This window comes from Tauraco erythrolophus, chromosome 7, assembly GCF_009769465.1.
Source record: "Tauraco erythrolophus isolate bTauEry1 chromosome 7, bTauEry1.pri, whole genome shotgun sequence".
Lineage (NCBI taxonomy): Eukaryota > Metazoa > Chordata > Aves > Musophagiformes > Musophagidae > Tauraco > Tauraco erythrolophus.
Window position 1 is genome coordinate 877,107 of NC_141471.1, and position 26,808 is coordinate 903,914.

The window sequence follows — 26,808 nt, forward strand, 5'->3', positions numbered from 1 at the left end:
GGATTGTTTGAACGGAAAGCTGAGCCAAGCCTTAGTCCTACACTGCTTCGGAGATAGACTTTTTTGTCTACCTACGTCTTGTGTTTGCAAGCAGACGTGTTCACCACCAGGATCGCGTGCTGGGGTCTGTAAACCTGAAACAGCACAGAAAAAAATGTTGAAAAACACTGATGGAAAGTGTGAAGTTCCACAAAACAAGTGACTTCTCCAAAACTTTGGTTTAAGACCAAATTTGATCTGACAGTCCCGTTTTAACACCGAGGCTAGTGTCTTCTTTGGAACTTGGAGTAGCTCAGTCTGGGGTATCTAGAGACCTTTGCTGAAGCCCGTGGTCAGGCTGTGGAGTCGTGACCCGTCACCGTTGGTATTTGGGATGTGGATCACGTCCTACCTGTGTTACCGTGATTAATTCACCTCGTGTCTTCACAAGGGTGCCGACAGCCCGACGCGGCATGCGTTCTGCTCGTAGGGATGGTGGGGGTACATCTCACAAGCCCTAGCTTTGTTGTAATCTCAGCAAATCCAGCTCAAAAAAAAGCAGAATCATGCCATGGTTCTGCGAAAACTCATTTTTCTTCTGTAAAACTTTGGTGGGGAAACCATGACCTGGGGATGAATTGTCCTGGACTTTATCATGGTACTAAGAGTTAGCTGCTTCTGTCCGACTCTCACCTGTTAAGATGCCACCATAGGACAGCCTGGAGGTGACCGATGTCTGAAAGAGTAGACTAAGCTGGCTGGGCACTGCTTTAGATGGAAGGGGGATGGAGGATAGTCACCTTGGAAAACGTGGTCACCTCAGTGGCGAGAGCGCCAGGTGCCTTTTCCAGCACCTCCAAGCTGGTTTTGTTTTGAGTGGTGGAACATCTGCAGTAACTGGCATTGGATGGGGGGGGCGGGAGGGTCTGAAACCTCGTAACTTAAGCTATGTCCTCTCCAGTCTTGCTGATGACCCCCTTGTAATTTCAACCATTTCCATCTAGCTTCTCAGGGCAGCAAGGAGCTGACCGTGTGTCTCCTTTTCTCGACACCATTTTCAACTCCGTGCTGAAGAAGGGAGAGGACATAGCGTGCATACGGTGAAGAAACGGGAAGATGGTTGGGAAGCTGGATGATGCATGAGCAATATAATAGGTGAAAAGAGGACAGAGGTGGTTAACTCATTGATGCCGACGTTATTTTGGTGCGTCCATTGCCGCCAATGGACGTCGCTCCGGGAAAATCCCAACTCCTGGCGTGAAAGGATTAAGTGAGCTCTCTTTTTCTATACTCTATACACGGGACTTGTAAGTCCTCGGCCTACAGGGCTCGTGCACTCCGACTCCGTAGCCCACGAGGAGTGTTGGCCACTGCACACCCATCCCAACACACACTCACACTCCCCGGTGGGGTAAGTTTCCAGCCTGGGCTTGCGCACGCCATTCCCGCTCTCCGAGGAAGCGGTGCGTACCTTTCCCCACGCTGAAAACTCACTCCGGGTGCCAAAGGCTGGGTGGTGGACACCCAGCAAGGGTGCAGGTGGTGGTTCGACATGGTTCTTCCAGGCGCCGTAGCCCGCTCCGGCCGGAGGATTGCGCTCAGGTAAGGCTCCGTGGACTGATCCATACAGCCAAACTCATGATAGAGGTGACACGCGGCCTGATGGCCAACAGACCCGGTGCTCTACCCTCTTGGCATCACAGGAACGAGGGGTAGAGTCAGCAAGCTTTTCTCAACGTCCTTTTGATGGCTCAGGTTTCAGTAGCTGAGCTTGAGGGGCAGGAGAGCGCGTTTGGCTCCAGCTGTAGCTGTTAAAGGCATCTTCCTCCACCCTGGGTGGGCAGATGGTGCCCTCACCTTCTAGGGAGGGGGCAAGTAGGAACTGTAGCTGTGAGGATGCCCAGAGCTTGTTGGAGAAGATCTTTTTTTTTTTAAGAAAAACCTTTTGAAAGAGCCAAGTGTCTTGGGTTTAAAAGGTTTTGGTTGGACACTTCTGGCCTCACAAGTATTTAGCAGTGACTTGGAGTTCAAGGCTCAGGTGTTACCCCAACTTTGGCCAAGGTGGACTTTCTCTTTTGCAGTGAAAACACCCGTTCCGTGAGCTTAGTTATCAGCCTGAACAGGGATAGCAGAGCCAGTGACCCGCAAACTGAGCTTGTGTCTTCCCTTGAGATAGTCTTTCCAAATCACATCCGATACATCTTGATAGGACAGCCCCGTGAAGCTGCTCTTGGCTGTCCTCTTCTCAGATGAGCCGTCCTGGAGCGACTGGCTCTCGCTCCGGCACGCACATCGCGTGCTTTAATTAAGAAGCTTATAATTTGTTATAACTTCCAGCAAGAAATAGTTTACGAAAACAATAGGCACTGGTGAGCGGCCAGGCTGTTGTTTGTGGTGGGTTTTTTTGGCCTTCAAGCAGGGGTGTCATGGCATTAGTCCTTTCTCTTGCTCTCCTCCATCCCTTGGCATCGTGCTGGAGCTTCATGCTGATGCAGAGAGGATGGGGAACTGCAGAGGGAAGAGAGGAAAGGAGCATCACAAGAGGGAGGAAAGCAAGGAAGAGGAGATCCAGCCCTGGCTGGTGGAGCGTTGGGTGTCCAGCCTGGTAGGGAATGGATTTGGTTGCGTGATGCTTCAACAAATTGACAACACAAGTTCCAAGAACTCCAGAGCAGAATGACATGAGACAACACGGTCTGTAGGTCATCTTGGTTTTGAGAGCGTAAGCCCTGGCAAACACCACAAGCTCCGGTGGGCTGCAGGTGGCTTTCCAGCTCTACATCCAGGCGTAGGATCCATCGTCTTGGCCCCAGAAGCAGCGTGCTGGGTCCCCAGTTGGGTGGCAGAGCTTTTGAAGCATGAGCGTGTGGCTGAGTTGGCACAGGTCGGCGTAGAAGAGCGGTTGCCCCTTCGCCACTTGCATTTGCGTTGGCAGGAGCACAAGATCAGCCTCTACCCGGTCGTGCTGCTGTTTCCCTACGCCCATCGTTGGTGTCCATTGGTCTTCTCCAGTTTAAATCAGAAATTATTGGCAGCTGAGGGACAAATTTCTGGAGAGGGTTTTGTTAGGCAGGATCTTCCTTTCCTACCGCTGCATCTTTTGAGTCTTGAGACCGTTCTGCGGCTCTCTTGCCTCTCCCAAGCCAGGGATGGTTTTGTGTCTGCAGCTGGACAGCCCGAATCCTTTCTTTTTTTTCCGTTCTTTTTTCTTTTCTTTTGTTTGCAACAGACTTGTATCACTTTTCTTTCTGGATTTAATTTGCTGTGCAACTCATTAAAAATTGTTCTGGAAGGTCGAGAGCCATTTGGACTCCGTTAGTGGCGGTCGCCTTGATTTCGCAGTTATGCACGCTCAAAGCCAGCGGCTTCCGTTTCCAAAAATAAAATAGGCTTTTCTTCGGAGTTCCCCCTGGCTCGCGTCTGGTTTGACCAACCATCTGGTTTTCATGGAGCAATTTTGACATATTCCTCCGTTTGTTGCTAGTTCAAAGACTCGGGTGCCTCCGTCTCCACCGGACCGATGGTGGCAGCTCTGCAGCCCATTGAGTAGATCTGGAGCTGCTCTCCAGCAAGACGTAGCTCGTTCCCCAGTTCATAATTGTGTTTTGAGCCACCTGGACCTTCGTTAGGGCACTCGGATTTGACGGGACGGATCCTGCCATGGGTTCTCTTCTTTTTCCCCTGCAGTGCTTCCTGTCGCTGCAGTCCCAGCTGTGTCTTTTCAGAGGAAGGTGGTTTCTCTTCCCTAGGGAGGGCAGATGCTTTCTTGCCTGTTCCACGTTCAACCGTCTCTGACCTCAAAGCTTAGACTCAATGATCTCTGTTGAGTTGAAATCGATGTATTTCTTAGCTTCAGCGGCTGTGCTCAATGCCAAGGTGAACCTCAAGCAATGTGTGGCAGGGGTGGGCAGCGCCGTGTTTGCCAAGTCCACTTACTCAAGGTGGCCCCTGTCCTCCTCTTGTTCCCATTGACCCTTTTTCTGGTAGTTTCCCATTGCACATCCTGCTATTTAATGGGACAGATCTTTTTAGGAGTTGAGGAGGCTGGTCTAGCTTAGCTCTTCCTTCCACTTGCTTGTTGCGTGGTCCTTGAGCTGTCCTGCCTGGTTCATCCATCATCTCATGCCTTGGTGGCTCCTCGTCGCACCTTCTCTCCTGCTGATGGGAAACACGGCCTGGGCCAGACGCGGGGTGACTTTTTTTGAACGTCCTGCTCTGCAATGTGTCCGTAAAAATGTAAAAATTTGGGCCAAAATCACTTTTTCTTTTTTTTTTAGCACTTTTGAAGTGGTTTTGTCTTGTGACCAGACCACAACAGGGTTCCTTATACTTTCATTTATTTCACCAAAGGAAAATATATTTTTTTTAGCTCACGGGGCACATGTTTTGGGTTTTTTTTTTGCTAAAACAATAAAAGTGGGACTTTCAAACCTGGGCTCTCTCGTTAAATCCAGCGCCGGAGGTGGGCGCATTGCTAATGAGTGATGCAGCCTGGGGCAACTGGGCAGCCCAGTGGAGATGGCGACCAATTAATTTCCAACCAGCCTGAAAAAAATCAAGTGGGTTTTTGTTTAGAAAATGAACATTATATGAGGTTGAGAGTCAAGTCGAGCTAAAGCTTCGTACTCCTGAGTGTAGAGAAGCTTTAAATATCCCACTAGAAGCAGCTTTTACTCTTCTGGTAACAGTTTATGCATCTTTTCCTCCCCTCTGCCTCATCCATAGTTGTGGCTGCCCCATCCCTGGCAGTGTTCCAGGCCAGGTTGGATGAGGCTTTGGGCAACCTGGTGTAGTGGAGGGTGTCCCTGCCCATGACAGGGGAGTTGGAACTGGATGGTCTTGAAGGTCCCTTCCAACCCAAACCATTCCATGATTCTATGATTCCATGATCCATGACCTATATTTAAGGATACTTCAGTGCTGTAGGGAAGGTCCTTGGTGATTTATCCCCCCTGAGGCATCAGGATACGCTCGGTGAACATGGTGTCGCGTTGAGTACGCAGAATTAATGCCATAAGGCTCTGATGGTCATGGACCTTGGGGAGGTGGTTTCGGTGAGGTTTTGGCTTTGCTCTGTCTCCAGTCCTGGGAAAGCACAAATCCTGCCCTAGGAAAGCTGGGACACAGCACACCGCACCCCAACAGCTTCTTTGTACAGCGCTGAGTATCTCTTTTATGAATTAATGGTCTTTTTTGGGGGGATGCCCCACATTTTTTCTCTCTCTGGTTTTTCATAGATGGTTTATTTGGTCTTATTTCTTGACCATACTGGTCGTATTCAACCAGAAAACAGCTGGTTCGTCACATTCTGCTTCAAATAAATGTGTGTTCTTGTGAACTACGCTGTTACTTCAGGGAGGGGACAGAGCGAGGGCATGATACAAACTGGGATTAAAAAAACCTCGAGCTTTTTCTTCCAAAAAAAAGCTTTTTTTTTTTTTTTTTTTCTTTTTCTGGGATCCCCAACATCAGATTGCTGGCTCATGTTGAGACGAAGAAGTACATTGCATGTGCATCATTACCTGCTTTGCTTCAAGCCCTTGGTGTCCACCCGGTGTTAAGGGCATGCAAGGGGTTGCTGTGGTCCCAGCAGGTCCTCCTTGCTGCCCTGGTCCCCGTGGATCTTCTGCCCCATGGTCAAGGGGGAGGTTCTCCAGGTTGGCATGGCTTGGGTTGAGCTTGCTGGGCACGGACAGCACGGCTGGGCTTCGCAGGACAGGGTTTGGAGGGAAAGGAGACCATTAGCAATGCTGCTGCATCCCACACCCCCCTGCTCTGGACTCTCCTCATCTGGTTTTCCTGCTCCTGCCTCTTTTGATCCATAGCAAACGTGTAAATAAGTCAGAACAATTGTTGACAGGCTCCTGGTGCCTCTCGTCGCTGGAAGAGGTCGCAGCATGTCTTTGCTGTATTGAATTCAAGCTCCGTGGAAAAGCAAAAATATTTTAAAAATCCTTAAAATCTTGGCTAAAATCACTTTTTTTTTTTAACCTTCAGCACCACTTTTGAAGTGGTTGTGTCTTGTCAACAGACCACAACAGGATTTCTTATATTTGCACTTATTTCACCAAAGGAAAATATATTTTTTTTAGTCCACAGCGTGGACTAAAAATAAAAAATAAAAATATATAAAAAATATATTTTTCTTATCTATATAAATGTAGTTTTTCTTAGTGGAATCACGAATATAAAATGGGCACAGGGAGGCTGCTTAATGCATGGGAAAAGGGAGTTTCTGAGGTAGTTGGCAGGTTATCTGGGACATGGTGCTTCTTCCAGGGGCTGTCCCCGTGCCTGATACTCGGCCGGGTGATACAACATGATAGAAAAGAGAATTATATATTAGTTTGGGTTGGAAGGGACCTCAAAGATCATCCAGTTCCAACCCCCCTGCCATGGGCAGGGACACCCTCCACTACACCAGGTTGCCCAAAGCCCCATCCAACCTGGCCTGGAACACTGCCAGGGATGGGGCAGCCACAGCTTCTCTGGGCAACCTGTGCCAGTGCCTCACCACCCTCAGAGGGAAGAATTTCTTCCTTATATCCAATCTAAATCTCCCCTCTTTCAGTTCAAAGCCATCGCCCCGTGTCCTGTCACTCCACACCCTTGTCCAAAGCCCCTCTCCAGCTTTCCTGTAGCCCCTTTAGGCACTGCAAGGTGCTGGAAGGTCCCCCCAGAGCCTTCTTTTCTCCAGGCTGAACAGCCCCAACTCTCCCAGCCTGTCTCCAGAGCAGAGGTGCTCCAGCCCTCCCATCATCTCTGTGGCCTCCTCTGGACCCTCTCCAACAGCTCCATGTCTTTCCTGTGCTGAGGACCTCAGAGCTGGATAAGCAGTGGGCTGTGGAGTTGGCTTCCATAGGAGATGGGGTGGTGGGTGTTTGTAGCTGATCTCAGCAGCCTTCAGTATGTGCTTGTTCAAAGGGGCTTACTCAGACGTGGGAGATGGCCTCCTGCTTGTTTCCCTTGGGACACTCCAAAGTCGAGCATCAGATCTGGGGAACATCACAGGAAACACAGTGGACCCTGTCCCTGGTGAGGCTGGTGGGTGCTGGGAGAAGCCCGGGGATGGTCCATGGGAGTCTACGAGAAGGGTGAGCAGCTGATGGCCACCAGCGCTGTCTCTGTTTCTTCAACATGGTGAAACTGCAGCTGTCTTACCTTGAAGACCAGGATGGGTGCAATGGAGGGTCTTCAGGCATTGGTGTTAGATGGGCACATCACTGTGGTGTCATTGGAGAACAGGTCAGGTGCTCGTGTCCAGCTCTGTTTGCCAAGACAGGGATCAGTGGCCTTAGACACCCCAACAAAACAAGACTCAGCTGGGGTCTGCGCTGGCCATGGCTTGTATTTCACCTAAATCATCACCGCGGGAACCATGGGACTAACAAAGTCTGAGGCAGAAAAACGTGATTGGGCGCGTGGAGCGTGGCCCATTTAATTGCAAAGAATATTTTCTTCATTACTGCAGAAGATCTGCAAGTTCAGGTGCTCGTAGCACGTTGGGTGGGCTGGCCAGCTCAGGTCCTGCAGCGCTGCCTGTAGCACTTGTCCCCAAAAGTCCCACCGAGTCCTCAGACATGAGATGCTGCTCAGGGGCAATACATATATATGAAAGCACCACAATAATTCACCTGAAACCAGAACTTTGCTTCAAGAGACCCTTTTTCTTGGGTCTCATTTGAAATGACGATGGAATTGCTAAATTATTAGGGCCGTGTTATGATCCTTGGAGCCCCGTAGGTATTGGGGTTGTTGTCGTGAGTAGCTGGAGCTCTGACCCTGCTTGTGGCTTCCTTTGCAGGAGGTCTACCGGATCCCGAAGAAGAGTCAAGCGGAAAAGGAGAACAGTGGTACGTACTCACGTTGTCCCATGTGTCACTCCTCTGTTATGAAATCCTCTCTTATGAATTTTTCCAGTCTGGGACATCAAGAGATGTTCTACCTTCATAGCTTGGTGTTCCTGGTCATGGAAAACCTGTAAATAGGGATGATAATCTAAGCGGTGGGTGATGGGAAACGTAGCCCTGAGGCTGATATGGGGCAACCTATAACTTATTTGAGCGAAGACCCTGTTGACTAACAGAAGCTACTGAAACTGCGGGAGGGGAGAGCCAGAAATACTCGGAATTATAACAATTCTCTCCCTTTCACCCTTTTTTCCCCAGCAGCTGACCGTGGGAGAGAGATAGCTGGCCTCAGGGATCAGACTCCTACTCCAAAGAACCCCATCCTGAGCCGAGAGCGGGATCCCGAGAGGCAGAGCCAGAGTAAAGAGAAGAAGAGACGGAGAGACTCGTTGTCCCCTCCGTCCTCGGCGTACGAGCGAGGAACGAAGAGGCCGGAGGACAGGCAAGTTGTCTGGCAGCAACGGGGGCAGGGCTGGAGATCCGACCGCTGGGCTGGAAGCGTGGGATCTCCGATAATCCTGGGTGAAAACACTGGGAAAACTAGTCCTGGTGGTTTTTGAAAGCACCCAAGGGATCGGGAAAGGAATTTCCTCCTAGAGGAATCCCATATGCGTGGTGAGATGCATTGTCTGGCTGGAGTTGGGCAGCTCCTTGGTGTTAGGTGGCCTTTCCTCTTGGACAACCTACACCTTCGTCTTCGGATAACCCACGCTGTCGTCTTCAGGCACGTTGTGGGAATGAGGTGGGTGACGAGGGAAGCTATACCCAGCTCTGGCACAGAAATTAGGGGTGAAGCCCTCCTTGTGCAAAGAGGTCTTCTGAGTCCTTCAAAACCCCTTCCCCCTTCCGGCTCCACCTGTCTCCAGCGCACTTGGGCATTGTTTGAAACGTAAACTTAGAGCAAGACCGTGCCTCTACCAGAGCCAGCGGTACCCAAACCAAACAGGATTTCTAACACAAAACAACTTCCTTAACTGAGTGAACATCCCCCAAAACTGTTGAGCATGAGGAACGTGGTCCGTGTAGGTATGACCCCACCAAGCTGGTGCCATGTGTCCTGCCTTGCCCTGGGAATGGCGGCATCGCCAGTGGCTGAGATGTTTTGAAGCCCTTGTGTTTCTTTTTCGTGGGCGCTCCATTGCCTGATGGATTCCCACCTACCTTGTGTAAGTTTGGCGGGTGACGGATGCAAGGGACAGTGGGAATGTCAAATTTACTTACATCTTTAAAAAGAAAGATTTTTAAACACAGGCTGTCTAGGGGAACAAGGCACGGAGTCTGTAAGCCCCAGTGACAGTATAAAATCTGACACTGTCCCATGCAACATCCTTGTCTCTAAATTGGAGAGATATGGATTTGACAGATGGACCACTTGGTGGATAAGGAATTGGCTGGATGGTCACACTCAAAGAGTTGCGGTCAATGGCTCGATGTCCCACTGGAGCCCAGTGATGAGTGGTGTTCCTCAGGGGTCAGTATTGGGACTGGTGCTGTTTAACATCTTTGTTGGTGACATGGACAGTGGGATCGAGTGCACCCTCAGCAAGTTTGCTGGTGACACCAAGTGTGCGGTGTGATGGACACGCTGGAGGGAAGGGATGGCATCCAGAGGGACCTGGACAGGCTGGAGAGGTGGGACCGTGAGAACCTCATGAAGTGCAAGGTCCTGCACGTGGGTTGGGGCAATCCCAAGCACAAGGACAGGCTGGGTGGAGAATGGATGGAGAGCAGCCCTGAGGAGAAGGACTTGGGGGTGTTGGTTGATGAGAAGCTCAACATGAGCCGGCACCGTGCGCTGGCAGCCCAGAAAGCCACCTGTGTCCTGGGCTGCACCCAGAGCAGCGTGGGCAGCAGGGCGAGGGAGGGGATTCTGCCCCTCTGCTCTGCTCTCGGGAGACCCCCCTGCAGCGCTGCCTTCAGCTCTGAGGTCCCAACCTCAGAAGGACATGGAGCTGCTGGAGCGGGGCCAGAGGAGGCCACAGAGATGATCCGAGGCCTGGAACACCTCTGTATGGAGATAGGCTGAGAGAGTTGGGGCTGTTCAGCCTGGAGAAGAGAAGGCTCCAGGGAGACCTTCCAGCACCTCCCAGTGCCTAAAGGAGCTACAGGAAAGCTGGAGAGGGGCTTTGGACAAGGGTGTGTAGTGAGAGGACACGGGGCAATGGCTTTGAACTGGAAGAGGGGAGATTTCGATGGGATCTGAGGGAGAAATTCTTCCCTCTGAGGGTGGTGAGGCACTGGCACAGGTTGCCCAGAGAAGCTGTGGCTGCCCCATCCCTGGCAGTGTTCCAGGCCAGGTTGGATGGGGCTTTGGGCAACCTGGTGTAGTGGAGGGTGTCCCTGGCCATGGCAGGGGGGTTGGAACTGGATGATCTTTGAGGTCCCTTCCAACCCAACCCAGTCTGGGATTCTATGAAAATACTTCAGATTACAGTGTGCACAGATGGCTGAAGATAAAAGCAGGAGATAAAAGCAACCGATTTGTGTTGCAGCAGCACAAGTCGTGCTTCTCCGCGTGAAACACTCCTGCTGCCCGGGGCTGCAGGGATGGGAGCTTAGAGGACGAAAGGTCCGGGCTAGGTAGCTGAAAGGTAGATGTTGTCTTTTGCCTTGCCAACCTGGCCAGTTCCTGCTGAAGAGAACGTGCAGAAAGAGAAAATATTATGGATTATATGCCCTTCTCCCAAATTTTAAGGGAGAGTCGGATCAGTGCAGCCACGCAAAGCTGCCCTTCCCTTTTCCTATGGACTCAGACCGCCAGAGCACCCAACCTGCCAACCTTCCTGGTGGCTGGAGGAGGTGACAATGGTGGCAGGGCTGGTCCAGGGCAACGCGTGGATCAGCGGCCGCTTGGTCCCAAATACTCGTTTTCCTCCCTTGAAAGTTGCTTCTTAATTAAAAGCAGGAAAATATGACACGTCTGGCATTTCAGGGAGACTTCGGCTCCCGTTAAAGGCAGCGAGAATACCAAGGAATTTCCTTTAAAGAAGGCAGTTTTGGGTCGTCCCTCTTCAATAGGATCTAAAGCCACTTGGGAATTAGGGAACAATGGGTGGTGAGTCAGCCAGAGGAGGAAACTTCTGCCCTGGTGGTGAGCCGTGCTGGGAAGGTTTAAAAACATCTGGAGAAGAAATAAAGACGTAAATGTATCCCGCTGTAATTAGTCTTCGGAGGGTGGAAACATCACACCGAGCTCCGGGGCTAGGAGCGGAGCCGAGTAACGGCCGTGTGTCAGGAGACAGGAGGAAGAATGGAATAAAGAGTTTATTTTTGGGATTATTTCAAACAGAACAAGGTCTTACATGGGTGAGGAGTCGCCCGCTCCGGCTCTTCCCTCCTGTGCCCACGCCGTTGTCGCTGAGCGATGCTCACCGGGAGGACCGCGGTGCCGGCATCCTTCTCCGGAGCTCTCCGCTCTCCGATTGTCCCCCTTTGTATTTGCGATCCGAAAAATTTAATAAACCAAAATAATAAGAGAGCTGGAGAGCAGAGGAAATGCCAGAGCGTCGGGGACTTGCTGGGCACCAAACCCTCGGTTTGCTCCTGCCCGTCCCTCCGCGCCGGCTGCCTCTCGTGTAAACTCTCCGGGCGGTGCCGGGAAAGGCTTTAATTAGGGAAAGGGAACCCTTTGGCATCAATAAGGTTCTCATTAACGGGTCCTGGCGGCTCCCCTGCGAACGCGGGGGAGCATCCGAAGTGGATCCGTCGGTAGCAATGTGCTTTCGATCACGCGGGAATATGGAGCGAGGACGGAGGGAATGGAGTGGGTGCTCTGTCAAATCCGTTCTGTTAGGGCTGCAAAGCATTTTTCCTTGGAATCCCTCTTTTACCACACTCATAACTTCTCAAAATATCCACCTTTGATCTGAAATTTTCCATGGTTGAGGTCTGATCAAAGTCCTTAGGCTTTTTTTTTTTTTTTTTTTTCCCCCCCTTCTTTAACTCCTTGGAAAAATCCCTCCGGCTGCTCTGCAGCTCGGGATGAAAAATCTTATTCGTAAAAAAGAATTTTAAAAAAAAAAAAATCTATCCACACTTTTATTATTTTTTAAGCTGAATCTGTGGTCTAGTAAATAGCATCGCTCCAACCAGGAATGTGCTGTTTGTAATTCCCTTGTTCTTCAACGTGCCCGCGAACACGCAGCGTCTGCAGCTCCGCCGGCGCGGCGGGGGGGTGCTTGCATGAGAAAGTTGGGGTGCTATCATAGAATCCTTAGGGCTGGAAAGGATCTTAAAGATCATCCAGTTCCAACCCCCCTGCCATGGCCAGGGACACCCTCCACCACACCAGGTTGCCCAAAGCCTCATCCAACCTGGCCTTGAACACCTCCAGGGATGGGGCAGCCACAACTTCTCCATCTTACCCCGTCGTTCAGCTGCTCCAGCCATTGAGGGTGAAGGTGCTGCGGCGTGAGCTGCATCTTCTGTTTGGAGAGCCTCTTCCAAAGCCCTTCTTTGTTGGTCCTGCTTTGGGAAACCACAGCAGAGGGTCCCCAGTACAGGTACCCAGGCCTTTTGGGGGGCACCTTGCTTATTCTGCCCTCTCTTTGGGTTCCGTGTTGGCCCTGGAGATGTTGCCTCCCCTCTCTGGGTGTCTTGGTGCTGCTGAGCAGGTCCTCCAGGCTGTTTCTGCTCCATCTTTACATCTCCTTTAGCTCCACCATTGAACCAAAGTTGGTAAATCCAATGGGACCACTTAGCTCATCCTCTGCTGTGGCTCCGTGCTCATGGACGAGCAGGACTGGTGGATGTTTCTCCTCTCTGTGAGTTGCCACGGTTGGTCACTTGGTGAATGTTTTTAGGAATTGATGCTGCTTTTGGATGTTTGGGCCACCCCAAGGTCTGCATGCCATTGGGGGTAGTTCCTTTGCTGCTGGAGCCTTGACCTGGAGGGTAGATTTAGATTAGATCTAAGGAAGAAATTCTTCCCTCCGAGGGTGGTGAGGCACTGGCACAGGTTGCCCAGAGAAGCTGTGGCTGCCCCATCCCTGGAAGTGTTAAAGGCCAGGTTGGATGGGGCTTTGGGCAACCTGGTGTAGTGGAGGGTGTCCCTGGCCATGGCAGAGGGGTAAGAACTAGATGCTCTTTGAGGTCCCTTCCAATCCAAACCATTCTGTGATTCTATGATGACCTGTGGGTTTCTGAGGTCTCACAAAGCCTTTTCTTTCCTTTCTCTCCCAGGTATGACACACCAGCGTCTTCGAAGAAGAAAGTCCGACTTAAGGATCGCAACAAGCTGTCCACAGAGGAGCGCAGGAAGCTGTTCGAGCAGGAGGTGGCCCAGCGGGAAGCCCAGAAACAGCAGCAGCAACTGCAAAGCCTGGGGATGACGTCCCCCCTGCCCTACGACTCCATGGGCTACGGCACGCCCCACCACAGCTTTATGGGCTACCCGCCTGGCTACCCCATGCAAGCCTACGTAGACCCCAGCAACCCCAACGCTGGCAAGGTGCTGCTGCCCACGCCCACCATGGATTCGATGTGCTCGCCGGCGGCGTACGAGCACCCCCAGACTTTGGTTGGGCACACGGTGGAACCGACCCTAACTACTCCTCAGCCTGTACCAGTAGTCCAACATGTAGCAACGACGATGGAGGTTACAACTCCACAGTATGTAGCACAAAGCGACACCGTGGTCCATCAAGAACCCAACGTGGCCGTCCTACCCGTGGCCACGCCGGGACCGGTGCAGAGCCAGAGCTACGGGGTTTGGGATTCCAGCCAACAGACTGTAGCTGTCCAACAGCAGTACTCGCCAGCCCAGTCCCAACCAGCCATATATTACCAAGGACAGACCTGTCAGACCGTTTACGGTGTGACGTCCCCCTACTCGCAGACGACCCCACCGATTGTGCAGGTAATTTCCATTTCAGAGGCAGCGTGACACGAGACACCCACAAAACGAAGGTTGGGTGGGTACCCACCTGAGACACTTTGTTTGCTCACTCTTTCCTAACGCTCTTAGTGGTAGAGCTCTGGTATTAAAGTGCAGTAGCACTTCTGAGACCACTTTCTGAGACCTCTTCCCATCCAAGAGTCTGAGAAAAGCACATTTAGCCGAGTATTTTCCATGTGCAGATGCTGTACATCGTGGTCGTTGGGGCCAAGCAGGAGTTTATAGCCAGGCAGAGATTTTTTTTAACCTGTTGATAAAAGTTATGTAGGGTTTTTTTTGATTGTTGGTGATGGTGAACCTCAGAGGGTGGTGAGGCACTGGCACAGGTTGCCCAGAGAAGCTGTGGCTGCCCCATCCCTGGAAGTGTTCAAGGCCAGGTTGGATGGGGCTTTGAGAAACCTGATGTAGTGGAGGGTGTCCCTGCCCGTGGCAGGGGGATTGGAACTGGATGATCTTTGAGGTCCCTTCCAACCCAACCCAATTCTATGATATTTCTGGGTAAGAGCTTCCGTTGTCACCCACCAGGTAAGCAGTAAAATGTGGAGGCATGAGCAGACTTGAGGCCCTGAGCAACCTGATCTAGTTGGAGATATCCCTGTTCCTTGCAGGGGGGTTGGACTAGATGACCTTTGAAGGTCCCTTCCAGCCCTAACCATTCTATGATTCTATGATTCTATGACTTCAGCAGACACTTGGACGCAAAGTCTGGAGCTACCAGCTCTCGTATGACTTAAACCAAAAACCCAACAGATCAACCTTCTTTGTCTATTTCCTCTGAATTACACGTCCCTTTCCACCAGGCTCAGCCTTGAGCTCCGCATGACCATGCTGAAGTGCTCTTCTTCTTCTACTTTGTCTTCTTTGTTGGCACTCAGCACTTTGCCGATGCCTAGTTCTTCCTCAAAGCACGACGTAGGGAACCGTACGCCTCCCGAGGTGGCAAGTAGGCCAACTGTGTGTGAAGATCGTTTGTTTGAACCCAGCCTCAGTCACTGGTTATTGCTGTTTGGTTTGGATGTTCTCTTCTGCTGGTCCTCAGGGAAGTCCCGGTACCCTCTTGCCACCCCTGCTGTTTGAATCCCAGGAAGGGCAGCTGGACCATGTCCTCCAGTAAAGAGTTTTTTGGTAAAGTAAGCTGACTTGTGATTCTCTGTGCTCCCTTTCAGAGTTACGCCCAGCCAGGTCTCCAGTACATCCAGGGCCAGCAGATCTACACGGCTCATCCGCAGGGAGTCATAGTGCAGCCACCAGCAGCGGTAACCACCATCGTCGCAGCCGGGCAGCCTCAGCCCATCCAGCAGGTAAGGCTTGGTGGGTCCAAAAGGATGAAGAACATTCGTCTACATCTGTTTGGGGTTTGGGTGATTCCTCTTGGCTTCTGGATGCTGTGAAAGCAGTGGTGGTACCAGCCGGAGGAGTTGTGCTCGTGGCAACTTGCTGGCACCCTTTGGGTTGCTGCTCTCCAGGCTGGTGTGGGCATCAGACACGTTTTTGAGGGTTTTGAGCCCAGATCCTGCTGTGTTTGGGCTTTCTGCCAGCACATCCGAGAAGGCTGTGTATGCGTGGGTACGTCAGAGCTCCATGAGCTGCTTTGGCCACTTGAAGCTCCTCCATCATTCAACCTGATCTAGTGGAGGGTGTCCCTGCCCATGGCAGGGGGTTGGAACTGGATGATCTTTGAGGTCCCTTCCAACCCAAACCATTCTAGGATTCTATGATCAGAAACAATGGTTTTGGCATCCACCAAAAATGGATCCATGGAGGACCGTCACATGGAGGATCTAAGAGCACGGGTGGCAAAGTGGCTGTATTAAAAGCTCAGGATGTGGTTAAGTGGGTGTTCGAGGTATTTGATGAAGAACTAGGGAAGGACATCATCCTCATCACTTCTGGGGCCAACACTAATGTCGTTTTTAAGTTTTACCTTCAACGAAGTCTTTGTCGTGAGGGTAAGAGCTGTCAGGGCTGCTCTGACCACACTCACGACCACGCACGTCTTTCTCTTCACCCCTTTTGTGCTATTTTCAGCCAGAGCTTGTGGTGACCAATAACCTCCTAGACTTGCCTCCACCGTCCCCTCCAAAACCCAAAACTATCGTCCTCCCACCCAACTGGAAAACCGCCCGAGATCCTGAGGGGAAGATCTACTACTACCATGTGGTAACGAGGTGAGCGCGATAACGAGGCGTGCGTGAGGGCTGCTTGGAGTTTGATGGTTCAAGTGAAGGAGTTGGGTGAAAGACAAATGGATGTTCAGCTCTCGGTGTCTCATTAGGCACCCGGCTCGTTAGCTGGGTGGGTGGGAGACTGAGATGGCTCAAATCTGTCCTTCACCCCCATAAATGTGGCCTGGAGATAGAGCCCCGTTTTCTGCAGTAGAAGAATGATGATGGCAAATGATTTCCTTGCAAACGATGACTCCAACCGTGCGTTGAGTTGTAGCCCTGTGCCGTAAGGTGATGGTGAGGAGCTCCATTTCTGACACATGGCATCAAAGGGTTTGTTTTCTCACCCTCGTTTTTTCCATCTTCAAGCCTCCGGTCTGTTCTGGAGCAAGAAGTAGGGTTTCCCAGTGTCTTCCTCACACCTTTTCCGTCAGTTTTGGAAGGTACGAGGTTTTTGGATTGATACCTCTGAACTTATCTAAAAGGAGTATCATGAATTTTAGACTTCTGAAAAGAATTTTGTTGATGTCAAACTCCACGTGAGGTCTGTATGGGGATCCACCTCCCAAAAGGGTTAAGCCCAAGGATTTTCTTACGAGTCCTGACTGTCTTGGTGTCAGTCATTGTTACTTGCCCACGTTTCTCTGCATCAGTCCATCTTTCCAATTGCCCATTTGGACTCTGTCCTGCTGCCTCACACATTAAGAGTTGCACCAACAGCAGAGCAGGAGACCTTTAAACCTCAGGGAAGTCTTGCGTTGGGGTAAGGAGACCCAACTGAACCTTCCCCCTCGGTGAGGAACACCTCCATGCATCTCCTGCAGCTACACGAGAAGCCACTAACAATATTTCACCCTTGTCCTGCTGGCCCCCATTTCTCCTGGTTGTGTTCCTCCCCTGGCCTGTGGTTTTCCTCCCTGACACCGTCCTGTATTTGCCCTCGGATGCTGATGGCTGTCTGCTCTCCTCTTCCCACCTTGAGGAAATCCAGACCAGTTCTTCCCATCCTTCCCCAGTTTGAGCATGGTGGGGCTCTTTCCCGCTCGATGAGCCTAAGCAAGTTCTGATGGCTTCTTCCATCTCAGCTGAGATGTTTCTGCAGAAGTGATGCTCCCCGTGAGCCAAGAAGAGCTCTAGCCCTGCGTTCAGCCTCTTCTAGTGTACGGATGAGCTTCGTGGTGTCCACCCGTCCATCCTTTCAAGCTCGTGCTCATTCTTGTGGCTTTTCTCACGATTGTTGGTCTACATCCTTTCCATGATGAGATACCTGTGGCTGAACACTTGCCTTGAGGTGCCAAGGGCTGACCCTTGCTCTGCAGGAAGGAGTGCCTGCCCCAAGATTTCCGCTGTGATGTTTCCCATCTTTCCATGCCAGAATCAGCGACCTTCTTTATTTCATGTCTATGATGAACTTCTCTTCATCCCACATTGAGTGTCACCAGGGATAGAAAATTGTGCAAATTCCCTTTAAGTTCTTCTTGCTTGGCTTTAGCCTTCTCCAACTTAGAAGCCTACTCAGATTCATCATTACTAGCAAGATAGGGCCACGCGTTACACCCATGCTAAGAGTTTTGATGACCAATGGGAGACCAGATGTCCCAGTTGATGGGACAGTCAATGAGCAGGTACCAGTTACTTTTAAGAGGGTGACGATGCTCTGTCTGTCTGTCTTCCTCCAGGCAAACCCAGTGGGACCCTCCTACCTGGGACAGCCCAGGGGATGACGCCAGCCTTGAACACGAAGCCGAAATGGACCTTGGGACCCCAACTTACGACGAAAACCCCATGAAGGTAAGTGGGGAGGTCAACAAGGGAACATCTCTTGGACAGACCGCGGGGATAGTCCTGTCCTGTGGAGCAGGAGCAGCAGACACGGGGGCTCTTGTCGAGGTTGGTATGGACTTGGGGAGATGACGGAGGGACAGAAGTGACCCGAGATAAGCCGTAGTGACTATGTTGACCATGAGGCCACTGGTTTTTGGTGCTTTAAAATAGTGGTAGAGGATTAAGGGAGTGGAGTTGTTCTTTTCTTGGCGCTCTGAAGTACCTGATGAATACGTGGTGCTGCCCGGGAGCTGCCAGGGTTTGCCCTGGTGACAAATAGTGGAGCGGAGATTTTGGTGGTGCCCTCACCTGCACATCCTTCTGGGTGGTGGCTTGGTAAAAACCCCGGTGCTCCTTTGTGAACCTTTCGGGCTGTGCTGACCATGGCTTGGGTGAACGCAGGACTTCCCTGGGGGGTGGCTGATGTTCGGGGGGGTGCCAAGCGTCGCTGGAACCTCTTGTGCCAAGATGACCTTATAACCCACCAAAAAAAAGAGACATTTGAGGGGATAAGGTTGAAATAGGAAGAACTTCACCGTGCAGCAGCAGGAGCAGAGGAGCTGGAAGCTCTTGTGTTGCTTCCACCACCAACTGCCTTTCTACTTTCCTGGTGAGTGCTGCAGCATCTCCATCGCTCCCGCCGTCCACGGTGACGCTGAGAGGATGTCGCTGCTCTCTGAACGAGGCTTAATTTCCAGTAAGGTCCTTCTGCATCCACATCTACCCCAGCGTTCGGCGCGAGGGGACTTGGCTGAACCTCCTTGGAGGACATGGCTGCGGGTTTCCAGCTCTGCCAGCCTTGCAAAGCAGGGAGGTTGCTGAGCCCCTTTAGATAAATCGCCCCATGGACCTTTCTGATTCCCTAAAAAGATGAGAGAAGAGCCATGGAAAGAAAAGTTTGTCAGGTTATAACTCTCAGGGAGCAATTCTGATGCTTTGGTGGTACCCACAGACCTGGGACTGATTTTGCTGGAGGTGCTGGAGGTACTGAAGGCACCGTCCGTCCTCCAACACTCAGGAACATCTCCCGCTCTCCTGCTGTCACCTTTCCCCTGTGCTGCCAGGATCCTAAGGGTTAATCCAGTCCCTGGAACGCCTCCGGGATTCCTGGCGAGTTCACTTCAACTGCGTTGTTTGCAAATATTTCTCTCCCTGTAAAAAAGTTAATTAGAAAACGAGACTGAGGAGCCTTTACTTCTGCAGAGGAATCCAGAAAAGCCTTTTCAATGATTTTCATCCCGGGCTTGGCATCACGCGCGCCCTGCCGGCATCTCTGGGATCCTCAGCAGGTGAAGGAGCAAACAGTCACGGCGTGGGGAGGATTTATAAATCCCACACACCTTCGTTTCAGGCTTTTAAGAGGTTTTATTAAGCTGGAATAGCCATGAACTGCATCCAACGGCCGGGATGTGCTGTACGAGCTAAAGCTTAGTGGTGTGGTCCAGCCTGGTGACGTTGGGGAACATCCCTTTGATGTGTACAAGATGGTGAGAAGGTTGGGCTCTTCTGAGCAGCCCTGAGGAGAAGGACTTGGGGGGTGCTGGTTGGTGAGAAGCTCAACATGAGCCGGCACCGTGCGCTGGCAGCCCAGAAAGCCAACCGTGTCCTGGGCTGCACCCAGAGCAGCGTGGGCAGCAGGGCGAGGGAGGGGATTCTGCCCCTCTGCTCTGCTCTCGTGAGATCCCCCTGCAGTGCTGCCTTCAGCTTCGGGGGCCCCAACAGCAGAAGGACATGGAGCTGCTGGAGCAGGTCCAGAGGAGGCCACGGAGATGATCTGAGGGCTGGAGCACCTCTGCTCCGGAGACAGGCTGGGAGAGTTGGGGCTGTTCAGCCTGGAGAAGAGAAGGCTCCGGGGAGACCTTCCAGCACCTTCCAGTGCCTAAAGGGGCTACAGGAAAGCTGGAGAGGGGCTTTGGACAAGGGTCTGTAGTGACAGGACACGGGGGCAATGGCTTTGAACTGAAAGAGGGGAGATTTCGATGGGATCTGAGGGAGAAATTCTTCCCTCTGAGGGTGGTGAGGCACTGGCACAGGTTGCCCAGAGAAGCTGTGGCTGCCCCATCCCTGGCAGTGTTCCAGGCCAGGCTGGATGGGGCTTTGGGCAACCTGGTGTAGTGGAGGGTGTCCCTGCCCATGGCAGGGGGGTTGGAACCGGATGCTCTTTGAGGTCCCTTCCAACCCAAACCGTTCCAGGATTCTGTGATTCCGAGCAAGAAAATACAGTTACGCTGGCACTTTGCAGCCTGGGAGTGTTTTTCCTGTGGATTCGGGAGGGTCCCAGCAGTGCCTGCGGTCGGAGAGGGAGCAGCAAGGAACGCTGCGGCTTTCGCCAGCGCAGGTGGAAGTTTCTGTGCCTGATTCAAAACCTTTGGGATAAAAAAAGGTGCTGAGGACCGGAGCAGCGTGATGCTCCAAGGGTTCTGCCTTGACGTGAGCTGGCGGCTTCCGCCCGGAGTTTTCGCTGCTGACTCAAAGCCCCAAATCCCCATTTTTCGGTGTGAAACGGGCGGCTTTGGCTGACCTTACGGCGACGTGGTTCTTCCCCATGCCAGAGCTTTAAATCTTCCTTTCTCCTCGGCCAGGATGACCTGAAGGTTGAGTTTTTCCCAATCCTGGAAATAACACTGAATTCCCCCGTGGTCATAGCTCGTTCGCCGCCGCCTCCGTAACGACCCACCCACCCTGAAATTGCAACCGCATTCCTCGGATATTTTTTACCCTCCTCCTCCTCCTCCCCACCCCGCACCTTTTCCGAGAGGGATTAAACCCACCGGCATCGCGGCTCCGGCCGTCCCGCAGCTGCTGCTGCTATTCCTGGTTTTCCAGGCACCGCTCGCCCCGGCAAAACACTTGTGATGGTGACGACCGGGGGTATTTTATTTCCTCCGGAGCGCGTTCAACGCGCTTCCCAGCATCATCTGCTCCCTTCCCGATGCCCTCAAAGCCCCGGCGCGGCCGGCATCGCCGCGGCTGGTGTCGGCAGGGCTGAGCTCGCCTGGGGCTCGCGTGCCGGTGTACTGGTTTTGATGGAAAGGCACAAGAGGCGCGCTCAGCCGCGCTCGCTCTTTCCCTTCAAAGCTTGTTTTCAAACCTGCTTTTTCCCTTGGAAAAGGGATTTCAGGAGAGCGTGGCCCAGCGCTTGGGGTGGCTGGCGACAGCACGGGGCTGGATGCCGACGTTTTGGCGTCTTAGAGGGGTAAAAGCCTGGATTTAGTGCACGGATGACGTTCGTGTCTCTGCTCGTCCGTACCTCCCGAAGAGCACGGAAAGCGCGGCATCGGCGGGGCAGATCCCGGCAGCCTTATCCTGGGAGAAAAGCATCGTGCAAAGGCTCTTGGGAATTTCCCAGTACGTTGGGCTTCTTGCTCCCTTCCCTCCATCAGCCCATCCCGGGCTGGTTTTCCCTTAAAAGCATCTTTGCCGCCTTCTCCATCCCCACCTCTCCTCTGGAGGGTTTTTACATGAAAGCAGCGAGGCCGATAAATACAAATACTCCCAGTTTTGGCATCTTTTCCTGCGTTACGGTTTTCCTGGTGGCTGGCACGGCTCTGGATTCCGGGAGCGCTTTGGAGAGGCCATGGGGGAAGCACTGACATCCCATCAAGGCAATAAGGAGCTGTGAATGGTAAAATAAAGATTAATTTTAGCATAAGGACAAATCAGCACCTTTGCGTGAGAAGTAGCTTCGGAATTTCTCTTTCTCCTCCTTGTGTCCTCCCAAAGTTTTGGCATTGATTTTTTCCTCCCTCATCCCACATTCCCCGGCCAAGGGGAGCGGGATTTCACCTGAGCTGCCAGACTGTGCCAGCTGCCCGGTGTAGGCTGTGCCATCCGTCGGGCCCCGCGGTCAGCCAGGGTTTGGCTTCTCCTCCCCTCCCTGCTCCCCAGAAAGTGCCATTTTCCCTTTCCAGGTCAGCCAGGCAGCTCCCGCGGTCGTGCTGGGAAGTGATACAGCCTTTCCACAGCTCGAAATCCCAGGAGGGTTTAGTCCCAGGCTTAATCCAACCAGGCCAGGATTTATTTTGGTGTTTGCCTTATTTACGTGTTTCTTTACGTGCGTTTTTCTGCTCCGCTCTGGTGAGACCCCCCCTGCAGTGCTGCGTCCTGCTCCAGGGTCCTCAACAACAGAAGGACATGGAGCTGCTGGAGCGGGGCCAGAGGAGGCCACGGAGATGATGGGAGGGCTGGAGCACCTCTGCTCTGGAGACAGGCTGGGAGAGTTGGGGCTGTTCAGCCTGGAGAAGAGAAGGCTCCGGGGAGACCTTCCAGCACCTCCCAGTGCCTAAAGGGGCTACAGGAAAGCTGGAGAGGGGCTTTGGACAAGGGTGTGTAGTGACAGGACACGGGGTGATGGCTTTGAACTGAAAGAGGGGAGATTTCGATGGGATCTGAGGGAGAAATTCTTCCCTCTGAGGGTGGTGAGGCACTGGCCCAGGTTGCCCAGAGAAGCTGTGGCTGTCCCATCCCTGGCAGTGTTCAAGGCCAGGTTGGATGGGGCTTTGGGCACCCTGGTGTAGTGGAGGGTGTCCCTGGCCATGGCAGGGGGGTTGGAACTGGATGATCTTTGAGGTCCCTTCCAACCCAAACCAGTCAGGAATTCTATGATTCTTCGGCCTTTGTGCCCCATCCCTCCACGCTCCTCCAATCCCATCCTCCAGCTCTACTTAAGCCGGCTAATTAGTGCCGATAATTGATTACATTCAAATCCCTTCCTTTCCAAACTGACCCGCGTAGAAAACAGCTCCTTCCTTGCGCCGGCTCGGGGGATTGAGAGAAATAGGGATGCACTGGAGATGCCGCGGCGATGGTGACGGAGGAGGACTCGCATTCGGAAGGTGGCAGGGCTCGGTGCCGCCAGCGTGCCGGTGCCACGCCGGGAGCCGGCGGGGAGCCATCTGCTCCCCATCACCAGCCGTTTGATGTCGGTACCCGCGCCGCGGGCAGGGAGCGGCGCAGCTTTGATGTGCGGCCGTCCTGGAGACGCTGCTCCAGCAGCCCTCGGCAATAAAATTCCCTGTCAAGGGTTGATTTAAGCTCCGGCGGTCGTTGGCTTACGGGACATCGTGGCTCTGCCCTCCAGCCTCAGCCGGGCACGTCTTTGGCGTTGGAAGGGCATGGGATGGCTCCTGCTTTTTTCAGTGTTAAATATGGTAAAAAAATTGGTTTTTTTTTTTAATGGAGAGAAATAGCAGGACACCTTCGAAGAGCAGGAGAAGACAAACCTCCTCCCATCTTCCCAAGCCTTCAACAAGCCGTTTTACTCTCTCCATCGTTAAAATCCGAATCGTGGTAACCCGCAGTACCTGAAATTCTCCCCAAAAAAATAAAAATGCCGGAGGAGAGATGCTGCTTTTTGCTCTCTTAAGCCTCCCAGGAGGTCGCGGGGCTCGAGGGCAAAACCCGCCGGGACAGACGGGCACGGCGAAGGGATCGTCGCCGGGATGCGGCGGGTGGGTTTCGGCTCCGTTAATACGGGCGGCAAATTAATTAAACGGTCTTTGTGCCCTGTGGGATTAATACTTGGTGGGGAAGAGCCAGAAATTCCTATAAAATCCACTTTATCCTGCCGTGATCATCTAGAGCACGAGGGCCGGCGGTGTGCCGGCGTGCTGGGCACCCCAGGACCAGCTTGTGCTCTTTTTTCCAGCTTTTTTTCCAGAAAAAAAAACAAGGGCGAGGAGTGGCCCCTGCACCTCGCCGGGGGCTGTGCTCCCAGCCCGGCAGCATGGCTGAAGCGTGCTGGGAAGGGCACTGGGATTGGGTTGGGAAGCGTGCTGGGATCAGGCTGGGAAGCTCCCCAGGACCACACTGGGAAGCACGCCTGGATCAGGCTGGGGAGCATACCGGGATCGGGCTGGGAAGCGTACTGGACTAGGCTGGCAAGTGTGGAATTGTATTGGGATCAGGCTGGGAAGCTCACCAGGACCAAGCTGGGAAGCGTGCCTGGGTTGGGCTGGGGAGTGAACTGGGACTGGGCTGGGAAGCTCCCCAGAACCAGGCAGGGAAGCGCGCCTGGTGTGGGGTGGGGAAAATGCTGGTATTGGGCTGGGAAGAGCACCAGGACTGGGCTGGGAAGTGTGTTGGGACCAGGCTGGGAAGCGTGTCTGGATCAGGCTGGGGAGCGTGCTGGCATCGGGCTGGGAAGCTCCCCAGGACCAGGCAGGGAAGCACGCCAGGTGTGGGGTGGGGAAAATGCCGGCATCGGGCTGGGAAGTGTACTGGGACTGGGCTGGGAAGCTCACCAGGACCAAGCGGGGAAACGCGCCTGTTTGGAGTTGGGAATGTGCCAGTATTGGGCTGGGAAGCGCACCAGGACTGGGCTGGGAAGTGTGTTCGGACTGGGCTGGGAAGCACACTTGGACCGGGCTGGGAAGCGCACCAGGACTGGGCTGGGAAGTGTGTTCGGACTGGGCTGGGAAGCACACTTGGACCAGGCTGGGAAGGGCACTGGAACTGGGTTGGGGGCCGTGCTGGGATCAGGCTGGGAAGCGTATCTGGATCAGACTGGGGACCATGCTGGCATCGGGCTGGGATGTGCACTGGGGCCAGGCTGGGAAGGGTGTTGGGACCAAGTTGGGGCACACACCGGGACTAGACTGGGAAGGTCCCTGGGACCAAGCAGAGAAGTGTGCCAGGTGTGGGGTGGGGAGTGTGCTGGCATCAGGCTGGGATGTGCACTGAGGCCAGGCTGGGAAACGTGTTGGGACTGGGCTGGGAAGCGCTCCTGGTTTGGGGTGGGGAGAGGACCGGTACTGGGCTGGGAAGTGCACCGGCACTGGGATGGAGAGTGTGCCAGCAGCGGGCAGGGCAGCTCACTGGGAGCAGGCTGGGTGGCAGAAGCAGCGTCCCCTGGCTGGGGACAGGGTCAGGGACAGGGACAGGGATGGGGACAGGGAGCACCCTGTCACCCCGGACACCCCCTCCCCTCGCTCTCCCCCCCCCAGTCTTCCAAGAAGCCCAAGACGGCGGAGGCGGACACGTCCAGCGAGCTGGCCAAGAAGAGCAAGGAGGTGTTCCGGAAAGAGGTGAGCGGTGCCCGCGCCGCGGCGGGACCCTGGGGGGGGACAGGACACGGGGGGCAACACAGTGGGGGGACACACACACAGGGGGGCACATGGGGGGACACGGGGACAGCACAGAGGGGCACACAGGGGGACACAACACGGGGGACACAGGAGGGACAGAACACAGGTCACTTGGGGGGCACACCGAGGGGCACATGGGGCTACATGGGGGGCACATGAGGGGACACGGGGGGCACATGGGGATGGACATGAGGGCACATGGGAGCACACAGGGGGACATGGAGGCACATGGAGGCACACATGGGGGGACATGGGGGGCACCCGGGGCACCCAGGGGCACATGGAGACACATGGGGGCACACGGAGGGGCACATGGGGGGCACATGGGGGCAGATGGAGACACACGGGGCACACAGGGGGCACAGGGGGGCACACGGAGGCATACGGGGATGGGCACATGGGGGCACACAGAGGGCGCATGGGGGCATATGGAGACACATGGGGGAACACGGAGGGCACACGGGGATGGGCACACGGGGGGCACAGGGGGGCACATGGAGGGCACATGGGGGCACATGGGGATGGGCACACGGAGGCACACGGGGATGGGCACACGGGGGGCACGGGGGCACACGGGGATGGGCACACTGGGGGCACAGGGGGGCACACGGGGATGGGCACACTGGGGGCACATGGGGATGGGCACACGGGGGGCACAGGGGGGCACACGGGAGGCACACAAGAGGCACACGGGGATGGGCACATGGGGACACACGGAGGGCACACGGGGGCACACGGGGATGGGCACACAGGGGGCACAGAGGGGCACACAGAGGCACACGGGGATGGGCATACGGGGGCACACGGAGGCACACGGAGGACACAGGGGGGCACACGGGGATGGGCACACGGGGGGCACAGGGGGCACACGGGGATGGGCATATGGGGGCACACGGAGGCACACAGAGGACACGGGGGGCACACGGGCATGGGCATACGGGGGGCACAGGGGGGCACACGGGGATGGGCACACGGGGGGCACAGGGGGGCACACGGGGATGGGCATACGGGGGCACACGGAGGACACAGGGGGGCACACGGGGATGGGCACAGGGGGGCAGCAGGGCGCAGGGCGGGCCCGACGCGGTGCCATGTCGCGCAGATGTCGCAGTTCATCGTGCAGTGCCTGAACCCCTACCGCAAGCCCGACTGCAAGGCCGGCCGCATCACCACCACCGAGGACTTCAAGCACCTGGCGCGCAAGGTGGGCGGGGCCAGGCCGGGTGGGCGGGGCCACGGGGGTGGGCGGGGCCACGGGGGTGGGCGGGGCCACGGGGGTGGGCGGGGCCAGGCGGGAAAAGGGCGGGGGGGGGGCGGAACGGGCAGAGTTTGGGCAAGGATGGGAGAATGGGTCGGGGGTCACAGGGAATGTTGGGGGAATATTAGCAAATATTTAGGGCGATATTCGAGGAATATTAGCAAATATTTGGGGAATAATAGAAAATATGCGGGAGAAGATTTGGGGAATATTTAGGGAGATATTTGGGGAATATTAGCAAATATTTAGGGGAATGTTTGCAGAATAATAGAAAATGTGTAGGAGAATATTGGGGGAGTTTTAGAAAATATTTAGGGGAATTTTGGGGGAATAATAGAAAATATGTAGGAGAATATTTGGGGAATACTAGAAATTATTTAGGGGACTATTTGGGGAATATTTGGGGGAATATTAGAAAACGGGATTATTTGGGGAATATTTAGGGGAATATTTAGGGAATACTAGAAAATATTTAGGGGAATATTTGCGGAGTAATAGAAAATGTGTAGGAGAATATTTGGGAAATACTAGAAAATATTTAGGAGACTATTTGGGGAATATTAGAAAATATTTAGGGGGCTGTTTGGGGAATATTTAGGGGACTATTTGGGGAATATTAGAAAATATTTAGGGGAATATTTGTGGAATAATAGCAAATATTTAAGAAAGTATTTGAGGAATATTAGCAAAA

At 53.7% G+C, this 26,808-nt stretch overlaps 1 protein-coding gene across 1 annotated transcript in view; it reads left to right on the plus strand.

The window, feature by feature from the left end:
• Positions 1 to 26,808, plus strand: part of SETD2 (SET domain containing 2, histone lysine methyltransferase) — a 72,860-nt gene that overhangs the window by 44,478 nt on the left and 1,574 nt on the right. Inside the window, 8 exon segments of the mRNA XM_086614827.1 lie at positions 7,784 to 7,832; positions 8,151 to 8,331; positions 13,071 to 13,746; positions 14,952 to 15,086; positions 15,814 to 15,953; positions 17,630 to 17,741; positions 24,719 to 24,799; positions 25,962 to 26,063. Coding sequence (XP_086470953.1) covers positions 7,784 to 7,832; positions 8,151 to 8,331; positions 13,071 to 13,746; positions 14,952 to 15,086; positions 15,814 to 15,953; positions 17,630 to 17,741; positions 24,719 to 24,799; positions 25,962 to 26,063 — 1,476 coding nt within the window.